The 11,110-nt window shown below is 39.6% G+C and overlaps 1 protein-coding gene across 2 annotated transcripts in view; it reads left to right on the forward strand.

Moving 5' to 3' along the window:
- Positions 1-9,795, forward strand: part of ELOVL6 (ELOVL fatty acid elongase 6) — a 145,985-nt gene extending 136,190 nt beyond the window's left edge. For both annotated transcript variants that reach the window (XM_043570425.1, XM_043570416.1), the window contains exon 5: positions 6,670-9,795. In XM_043570425.1, the coding sequence (XP_043426360.1) occupies positions 6,670-7,094 (425 nt within the window). In that variant the 3' untranslated portion in view covers positions 7,095-9,795. The remainder of the gene's footprint in view (positions 1-6,669) is intronic.
- The last annotated feature ends 1,315 nt before the right edge of the window (positions 9,796-11,110 follow it).

The raw sequence follows: 11,110 nt of genomic DNA on the forward strand, positions 1-11,110 counted from the left end.
GCTGTGCTAAGATGCAAATATGGAGGAAAATTCGCAATGCAGCAATTTCCCAGTCCCACAAGGAAGCATACTTTCATCCTGCTGTTAGATTCAGACCTGGAAACTAGCTTTTCATTTGGGTATCCTCATGTTCTAAGTAACAAATGCTAAGCATTGGTTTCTGACGTTTGATTTTAATCATCTAAGGAACGGGCCTCGGAGACGAGGAATATGGCCCACCTTCTAGAAATTAATCCAAAATAACTCCCAGTGTATGTAGGGTGTTTTTTTCTTCTTCTTCTTCTTCTTCAACTCTTTAATGGTCTTGAATATAAGTGTGGCATAGGTTAGCAGAAACTGTGGAAAATTTGTGACTAAGGATTTGACGTGGATGTAGTTCACCAATATCTTTACTGTCGGAGAAAGTGATCTGCTGGTGATCATAAACTCTGGGTTCATCCATGAGCAGTACTGGTCATCATCTCACAAACTGGTTTATATCCTCAGGGAACACCTAGTCTCTGGGTTTTTAAATTTTTTATATGGAGTTAAGAATTGTATTATTTAGTTCAAAATATTTATTTATAGATTGTATTCCCTCTCCTGTTTCTCCTAAAAAGGGGGGTTAGAGGTTGTACTTTCACTATAAGCCATGTTACAATACAAACTACCCAGAGTCTTTCTTTAAGGTGTCCCTACTTCATATCCTGTGTCTGTTCACAAGGGAGGTGAGATCTCTCTGATGTGTATGTTGACAACCTACCACTTTCTACCGGCTGCTTTATATATCCTGCCTACAGAGAACTGGCAATTGATTTGAACTATTGGTTTGACTATTAGTTTCCCAAATCAAAGACAAGGAAAACTTCTTCAGAAAACCTTTCCTAAGAAAAGCAGGGGTATGGAGAGGGGTCCTCTCCAAAATAAGTAGGTCACCGTTGTGTGTGCAGAGTCTATGAAAGCAGACTTAGGGTGAAATGCATTAGTATGGATGTATTCATTCATTCACTTAATATATTTATGTTAAGCACCTACAATGGATGTTTAATAGAGGCTGGAATAGAATGTCTAATCCATCTAAAAAGAAATTTAGAATAGGAGTTTTATGAACCAGGCCACAGGACGCTATTTTTTTCATGTTTGAATTGAGACCACAAGCTGTCAAATCTTAGACTAGAAAAATGTTTTCCAAACTTGGAGCCATACACAGTGCCTAAAACAGATGTGTTTTTAGGAATTTCAAAATTCTATGGGAACATGTTAATTTTGTGTTTGCATTTATAGATGAAATAAAAGATTGTCTTGCCAGATATATTTCTTTCATACTGATGCTTTAGATTCATACAATTTCTGAGGCAGATTACTTTTTCTCAAACAGGGGTTGGTCTAAGAATATGAGCGTGCATTCTCATGTATTCCCCTGGGGTTTTGTGACATTTTCTTTAAAATCCATACATTATTAATGTTTGAGAACTATTCACTTTGAGAAATATCATATCCCTTTGACTTAATTTATACTGTATAATAAAGATCCTGAACCACCCCCATCTTTTTTGATACAAAACTGACTATAAATATATGAGTACAGTGAATACTTGAAACCTGTAACACACCCGCCCCCCCCGCCCCCGCATATTCACCACTGAACACTCTTCACAATTTCTACCTTACTACCCTCAACATATTTTTTTTCAAATCAGCAATGGTGCTTCTATGCTTCTGGCCCTTAAGCCTTAAATTGCAAAGAAACAAACTAGTCTTTGCTTCTAGAAATCCTTTTCCTTGCAAGCGCTGCTTGTCTGTGTTCTGAATTTTATGCCATTGTATTTGAGGGACTTGAAACTCAAAATAGTCCCTTCTACCTTTAGAATAATTTATCGAAGAGCCACCTCAACCTATCTATAGTGGTCATTTTTCTTCAAAGACATGAGTAGACCTCTACTGTCTGTCCTCCCATCTTCTGTTCCAGACTGACATCAAAGTTTTGGGATGGCGGCCAGAGTTAAAATTTCCAGACTAGAACTATTGGTGAAGCATTTTAGAGGTGTTTGTGCTGTTATCCTGTGTCTTGTTAGAGTGTTAGTCCAGGTGATGCTAATTAATCAGCTGTCTTATTTAATCTAGACCCAAATTCACCACTCCCCACTGCCCCAAGGTGGACCTTATAATTGAACACAATTCTATTCCCTCTTGAGCCCAGAAGGAGCTGTACTGTAGTCCCTTGTGCCATTGTTTTGATAATCTCTTTCCCTAAGAAGCCTCATGCATCTTAGTGGGTTGTAGGTTGGATATCAAACACTCCATTTCTTAATAGTTAAAATAAAGAATTGAAGTGTTGACAATGGGCTAAAGAGTGGGGGGGGGGGGGGGGGGGGGGAATCCAAAACTTAATCTGGTTCTTTAATGACATTCTTCATGTAGTTTCAGGTTCATTATATAGATATTTTCATGGTCAGACTGCTTTGTTTTTCTATTTTAAAATATGTTTTATTTCCTTTTGAATAGTCTGGAGCTCATTGACAATGGCCTTCCGAAACTAAACTGTTGAATCAAAATAGATTGAGTGCCTCAAGAGATCGCCAGCCCCTAGCCCTAATTCAGTGAACATGTTTCTTGAATGCCTTCTTGTTCATTTTGGAAGTTAAGACCCTTTTCAATTTTTTCATTCTTAGAAAACATTGTTTCTACCACTTAATTAAGAAAGATTTATCCACAGGGCACCTGGATAGCTCAGTCAGTTAAGCGTCCAACTCTTGATTTTGGCTCAGGTCATGGTCTGATCTCACGTGGGTTTGATACCGCCTCGGGCTCTGCGCTGACAGTGTGGAGGCTGCTTGGGATCCTCTCTCTCCCTATCTCTCTGCTTCTCCTCCACTCCCTCTCTCAGAAACAAACAAAATAATAGACTTTAAAAAAAAAAAGGAAAGAAATAAAGATTTATCCACTTGGATTATTTAGAACTTTTCTTATTTTTAGGTCCTAAGCTCTGCTGTTCAATACCCTAAGATTCTGGACTCCCTTATGTGCAGCAGAAAGAAAAGGTTCCTGTGAGAAGGAACAGTTCTTCTGTGTCCAATACTGAAACTCTGTTTTCCCACCCAAACCTACATGCCTGCAGTTTTCACTATACTTTTCTTTGGGGGCTGGTGGGGGAGGGGGGAGGGGGGTAAGGATGGCAAAATACACATAATGTAAAACTTACCATTCTCAGTATACAGCGCTGTGGCATTAAGAACACTTGCATTACGCACAACATCGCCATCATCCACCCCTAGCACTTTTTCATCTTCCCCATTCGCCACCAACCATCAAATCCTATCACCATTCCTCCTTCACTCAACTCTTAATAGCAAGAAGGGCTTTCTGTTTCAGCAGAAAACAGGGAGCTCATTTCAGTGAATTATAGAGTTACGATCTATTACAAATGAGGAGAAGAGAACCGCCAACCTGCTTTGTGTGCCAAAATCTTTGCGCGCCTACTGTTTGAATTATATGAAAAGCTGCTGAGATCTGCTTTTGTGAAAACTTGGAAACATCTGCTCTGAGTCTATCTAGGTCCTTGCATAGTTGAGCTCGTCATTGTTTTTGAAACTCTGACTCAGCAGAGCTCCAGCTAACTCTGCGAAGAGGGGTATAGCCATCTGTGACAAACCACGCACAGTGGGCTGTCCGTCTCCTGGTGATTGTGAGCAACCCGGGGGTTTCCAAATGCTGATGGGCTTCTCCAAAGCCGCACAGACACCTGTACTTAACAGGCACACAGGCTGAAGGTACAGTTCAGAAGGGACACTTAGGAATGAGAAGAGCACACCCTGCCTGCAGACTGAATTGAAAATAGCTGAATCAAAAGTAGTTAGAGAGACAGTGGTAGGGAGAACACGAACCAGCGGTACCTAAAATACATGATGCGGCTGAAGCGTCTAAGAGTCGAGAGTCCCGCTGCTGATTGTTGGGCCAACATTCTTTCCATGATGCCAACCAGACCTTTGGCCAGAAAAGATTGGTTGGCCAACATCAAATAAATACACAATCCCTATCTTTGGTTTGCATTTGTAGGTCACTCTGTAGCTTTTGGCAGGCCTGTAAATACCATATCATGGCACGACTGGCTCATGACAAGTCAACTGTGAGATTATGTTGTTTCCCCAGAAGAAAAATAATTCATAACTTCCAGAGCGGTGTGACATTGCATCTCAGCTGCAATATCCAAAAAAAAAAAAAAAAAAAAAGTAGGTGGTCTTAAGGGAAGCCCTTCTGGAACCCCGCCAGTTTCCCCTTCCCCTTGCCCAGGAGAATCTGCCATTCCTTAGGTCAGCAGCCTCCTTGGGGATACTAACCTTAATAGGGCATTGGAGGCTAGCCCGGAGTGGCTCCAGGACCTTTACTGGGAAATCCCGTCTTCATTACTCCACCTGCCAGCCTGTCTGTTCAAAAAAAAAAAAATCATAAATGAAATCAAATCAATTTTGTTTTATAGCTCTCATGACATGTCCTTGACCTCCAGCTCCCCCATTTAAATGGAAATACCTAACGTGTCTCAGATCATGCCCCGTACTCGTGAGATGTGAGACTCCTACTTAGACAGGAAAAACACAAAATCAAGTTTCAATTCCAGAACTCTAGGCCCCACTTTTCGTTCCCAGTTAGCTTATTCTAATATGGTCTGTCTTTTGTCCCCTATTACTCTCCTCACACTGAAATTGTTCTTTAGACGATACAGTTTTAACATAAAAGTGATGCTAGAGTTAAAAATCAAAAGAATTTAAAAGGATGAGGTGCTTACTACTTTACAGCAAATAACTTTTATTGCAACATGGTTGGATGTCATGGTGGATTATATACATTTCTGTTCATGCTTCGAGACTCAAACATCTTCTCAATTATGAATGACTGAATTTGTTTTTAACATATAATTCCTTGGACTTCTACCTTCTTTCCACTTTGAACAAAAGTAAGCTAGAATTACTGTGTCTGCATTATAGTTTACTGAGCCAAGGGAGGCACAAAGTAGTAATTACACAGAAATAGTGGATCTTTGACAGGCACACGAAAATAGCACAGCTTAACACTAAGAAGTAGACCCCGGGTCTCCTGATACCAGTTCTGTCCCTTAAGTATACAAGTCAGAGTAACTGTCACCGTCAATCATTATCAGTCTGGCTAACATTTAAAGGCATAATATGCCAGACATCTCATAAGAGAAAAAAGGACTTCCAAGAAAATTTGATAATATGTTCAGAAATACAGCGACTGATAGCTGTCCTTTTCTGTTCTAAACACATATGAAGTGATAATGTCTAACAATTCTGTAGAGAAACAAACAAATAGCTCCTGCTGAATGAAATGGGGCACCACCTATATTATTCCAACCATGACCATCAGAACCTTAAAAATCTTACCCAGACCTCACATTCTTTGACCTTTCCGAGTGCCAAATGTTTTAGGCCATCCATGAAGTATATAAGGGATAAGACATGGGTAAGTACTAATTCCCTTTGTGCTTAATTAGATTTCAGAATGAGACGAGGGGCCTTCTAGTTCTCGTTGTGCAAAGCAAATCAAATTCCAAAGGTCGCAAAGGATGTTGGGTTTTCCTATATCTGAGAAGAACCAGAGAGATCAGAAAGATAAAGGAGCATACATCCTGTTTTTGTCCCACATCCCAATGTCTTTTCCACTTCTTTCAGAGTTGTTTATGGAATTATGTATATTTGTGACTAAGCTTGCTCTTCATCCATTTTCACATAAGTTTTTCTACAGTATATTTTTTGGAATCCTTAAGGCTTTTCAGAGAATCATTACGTATAAATAGCATTTACCTACCTGAGCAGAATCCTAGCATCTATAACATAAATTTCCTACCTTAGAAACAGGGGTCTTTTTCTTCAAGAGAATATTGTTAATAGATCCTGGAAAGCTTTCTCAAAGTTAACTCCATAAAAATGTGTGTCATTTTTAAGTTTGTAATCGTTCGATTCATTGATATAAAATTTTCAGATTACCATCTTCAGCAAACTGGGTAAAAGGTGACTTTTCTCTCTCTGTTTTTGTCTTTTCCTCACATTTTACTTTTCCAACTGCTGTATGTCGAGGCTTCACATTTTACAGGGAGCTTATAAAGATATGTTTTTTAGGAGAGGAGTACCTTTTGTCATATACCAAAGAAAAATGGTTTTCCTACTCTAGAGAGGCCTAAGGACATTTTGCTGAGCACTCCAATTCTAATCTGTTTGTCTCTATTGATAAATGATCTGAGAGAAGTCACTTGACTTTTTCAGACAATATTTCCTAAAATGTATGGTCGAGATAAAAATTGGGTAGCATGATTGCTAATGTCCCTTCTAGATCAAAAGTTATGAAGATTTTGTGTAAAACGGGTTTCCGAAAGTGACATTTATCGAGTGTTTTCCATGTGTCAAGAGGGCATGTTGGTTATCTTCTTTAGTCCTCAGACATTTCCAAGCTACTGTTGGTATCCCCACCATCATCCCCATTTTATAGAAACTGGAAAATCGTGAGGATAAGTAACTTGCCCAAGCTCACAGAGCTAGTACCATTCCCGGATTCTAACGCCGTCCATGCCACGCCCAAGTGCTAGTTCAAGATGCCTACCTTCTTGTAAAAATGTGAATTACCATTATGTCATGGTCAAGGGGCTCATGTACATTTTTTGTCTTCTCTGTCTTTCAGGAGATACAATATTCATTATTCTGAGGAAGCAAAAGCTGATCTTCCTGCACTGGTACCACCACATCACTGTGCTCCTGTACTCCTGGTACTCCTACAAGGACATGGTAGCCGGGGGTGGTTGGTTTATGACCATGAACTATGGCGTGCACGCCGTGATGTACTCTTACTATGCCTTGCGAGCGGCAGGTTTCCGAGTTTCCCGGAAGTTTGCCATGTTCATCACCCTGTCCCAGATCACTCAGATGCTGATGGGCTGTGTCATTAACTACCTGGTCTTCTCCTGGATGCAGCAAGACCAGTGTCACTCTCACTTTCAGAACATCTTCTGGTCCTCACTCATGTACCTCAGCTACCTTGTGCTTTTCTGCCACTTCTTCTTTGAGGCCTACATCGGCAAGATGAGGAAAACAACGAAGGCTGAATAGTGTTGGAACTGAGGAGAAAGCCATAGCTCAGGGTCATCAAGAAAAACAATAGACAAAAGAAAATGGCACAAGGAATCACATATGGTGCAGCTACAACAAAACAAAACACATGAGCAAACACAAAACCCAAGGCAGCTTAGGGATAATTAGGTTGACGTAACCCAGTAAGTTTATGATCCTTTTTGGGTGAGGACTCACTGAGTGCACCTCCATCCCAAAGGACTGCTGCTGGAAAACCCCATTCCCCTTTCACTGTCAGTTCTAGGACAAATGAGAACAAAAGTGAGCCAGAGGCACAGAAAGAGAGAGAAGTAGAAAGTAAACAAAGGCTATTAACACTATATGAAAAAAAAAAAAAAGTATTTACTAAGTGTTATAATTCTCTAAGAATGAAAGAAGTTTACTTAAAAAACCGTGCGAGCACATACACACACAATCCTTTCTAATCTTTTTTGACACTAAACTGGAGCCAATAGAATAGATAAAATGGAAGAGACACAGGGTGGGTATCTAGAACAATAATGCTTTTGCGAAAAGTAAAACCTTTTAAAGAAAGGTTAGTAGCTGTAGCCCCCAAAAGAAAAGATGTCTTAATCACCTCTCATGAAAACGGATGTAAACAATTGTATTTCAACTCAGAGAAAGACTGGTATCTTTCCCTTCGTAGCACAAGCTCAGGCTAGTGGGGTTGCTAGAACCAAACGGGGCACAATACTTTTCCAAGGTTCTTCCTGGGAGGATGGAAACAACGCAGCCCAGTTCCTAAAGGGGCAGCTCCATCGTGGAGCATTTCTGATAGTTTAACTGTAATTTCTACTCTGAAATGAGCTAGAAAGGATTATCCTTGGTTCAGTTGCCCTGGGCTTTGGAACCGAAGAGTAAATACAGAATAGAAAAGGTAAAACTCAACCGAATGATTTGAAAATGGATTCTGTACTACCTGTGAAAAGATCCAGCCGGATAGCACTCTTGAGCTGGGAAAAAGGGGAAAGGACAGGAGGGAAAGTAGGGGGCCGAAGATGAATACAACAGACTACGCGTACCCCTCTCGATTTGACTTCACACACACTCATAACTTTCCAAATGAAACCCTGTTGTACAGTCCATATTTTCTATATTTTTGTGAATTTCAAAAAGAAATCTGCAGGGCTCTTCCTGATATTGGGTGAACACTGTGTTTCCTCATCCTCTGCATTTGCTGCCTAAGCAATGCAGAGGTGTGTAAAGTGCCCTCTGCTGGTCAAGTGGAGATACTTCAACAGACACTTCATGGCAAGTTTGGCTGAACAGTTGACAACAAAGGGCCCCTTAGAGACTTATCCTTCAAATTTTAAATGATATAAAATACTCGTCATATTTTTGGCCAAGTCAGAAGACATTCTTCCTGCTTCAAGTCCGCTTCAGAAATTTTTTTAAAAGGGACTTTCGCTCTGGAACTCAGAAAATCAATTTATGAAGAGCCATATTGTTTAAAAAAAAAAAAGCTAGATAATATAATATTATCTGTAATATTTCAGTCCTTTACAAGCCAAATAAATGTGTAAACATTCCTAGTATTTCAAAGAAGCAATTATGTAAAATTGTTCAATGTGATATGCTAGTATTCTAATTGGTTAAGTAGCTTCATGATTAGAAAAACTAGATGAAACGATTAGCAGCCACACTGTGTAGACTATACACGCATAACCACACGTACATGCACACAGATGTGGGGTACACTCAACTTCAAAGCCCAAATGCATAGAGACACATTTTCTGGCTAGCAGAAAAGGAAAACTGTTGTTTATCTTTCTTGCTTTATTTGAGAGTGTACAGTAAAAGGGATTTTTCAGATTATTTTTATATTATTTTAGCTTTAATTGTGTTGTCATTCATGAAACAGAGCTGCTCTGCTTCTCTGTCAGAGATGACAAGGGCTTTCTCAGCATCTTGTTTATGTGTGGAATTTAAAAGAATAAAGTTTTATCCCATTCTGTGTGAATGGCTTGAACAATGAACAAAGAATCCATGCAAACCAAGTCATGACTGATAGACCCGGGGTGGGGGTGGGGCTTTGCAGGGGAGGGAAACTGTTACATCTGTGTTAAATTATTGTGAACAGTCTATGATGTCTTGACATTGGTTCAGAGATGAGAGACAATTGACGGAGGGATGTATTGTGATATTAAGGCAAAAACAGGCATGAGCTAAAAAGGTGGGACCTGCTATAACAGCTACTAGGTTCTTAGGATGCAAATAATGTTATTTTGAGCTTTGAAAATCCATGATACTGTGCAATATGCTTTTTTTTTCCTTATAAAAGAAAAGGAGCAGAATAATTAAAATGAGGAAAAGGCCAAATACAGCTGACTTGAGTTTAACTGAAGGACCAGTTAGAGCTTATATGGTTGATTTAATTTAATTATTGAATCCATTGATTTATCATTGATCCTTTAATGCAGGTTAGAATAAGGAAATGAGCATAGACCTTAAATAGACTCTAAATGATGCTTCCAAAGCACTTTTATCTTGATACAGGTTCATACTTGTGTTCACTTGTGAGATAATTTAGAATTTTTGTTTACAGGTTGAATGTCTAATAAATAGTTTTTGAATTGGCTAAATATATCTAAAGGCTTTTCCAATGTTTATCATGGGAGGAAAAAAAACCTTAAAAAAAATTCTGGTATTACAGTTTCAATACAATGTTTTTAACATCTTGGCTTGATTACTTAATTATATCGAGATAAGAGGCTGGACCACTAGCCCATGGCAAATCTGAATCCTACCAGAGAATTGACTGCCACATAGATAATCCTACTATCAGTTAACATTCCAGAAAAACTTGGGCAGGCAAGTTTTTAGAACTGCCCCTCTATGCTGCAATAGATTATCTTTCTATTGGAGATTTTCCACTGCATTCCAATCCCACCATGTTGACAACATTTCTGGGTTGAAAAACAAACAAACATCCTTCGTTTCATATATAAGTGCATGCAATTTGATGCCCGAGGTCTGAGTATCAACCCGAGTCTACAAGTTTGCAATAGAAAACATTCTAATGAAAAACACTCTGGAGGTTTTATCTGGGCCTTCTAGTTTTGCTAATGAGAAAAGAGTAAATACTGTACTATTTAAATTCCTGCCAGGCCAAAGTACCAAATTAAAATCCTATATCGAGATTCTTATTCCAGATAATTTACCCTCACGCTTCTAGTCACACTCCACTATAAAAACTAGGGGGGAGGGATAGATTGCTTAAGGGGGAAGAAAGGATTGATTATATTACTCTCACTTCCCCACCTCTCTAGTAATGTGGTTCTGGCCTGCATCAGAAACTTCATTTGGGTAGGAGTTTTGCAGAACAGAATGGTAGAACACTTCTGGGAAAGAGATCTACAGAATTTTTTTTTCCAAATCAGATGTGGTATCTTTGTGATAAAACCTGGCACATCAAAGAAGCAAAGTGCCTGGAGTAAACTACACTGAGTAGAATGCTCCAGAAGTCTGGCCTCATTCCCAGACTGCAAAATTACCTGGGAGAGACAGCGTGCTCAGGTTACTCTCTTCTCTTTATTCTGATAAAACAGCCTCCCCTCAGAGACCAGGTGTCACACAACTGCCGGCTCCAGCACATCCTGAGGGCTTTTTTTTTGCTCTCTCTCAGAGTTGTTGGATTGGCCATGTGCTGATTCAAGAGAGCTGGCAGTGGAGTGGAGAAGATCCAGTAGACTTTGATCCCAGAATCGAGTGCTTTGAGTTGTATGTGGTGGTCCATGCCTGTCTCTTTTAGACACTTGTTTCCCTGGAAAAGTTTCCCTAAGAGTGTAACTGTGTGAAAATTCCATGATGGAATCCCAGAACTTTCCAGTAGTTCAGGTTTTTTTGTTTCCACTGATATTTTGCTATCAGTTCAGGATGATAGTTCGTCCTGTGAGTCACTGTCTCCTGTAGCTTTAAGTGCTCTCTGTCTCATACACAAGATCTGATTCTTTGCGCCTCAGACCCATTACCATCAAGAAGAGATTTTGCTGAGA

The sequence above is a fragment of the Prionailurus bengalensis genome, chromosome B1 (assembly GCF_016509475.1).
Source record: "Prionailurus bengalensis isolate Pbe53 chromosome B1, Fcat_Pben_1.1_paternal_pri, whole genome shotgun sequence".
NCBI lineage: Eukaryota > Metazoa > Chordata > Mammalia > Carnivora > Felidae > Prionailurus > Prionailurus bengalensis.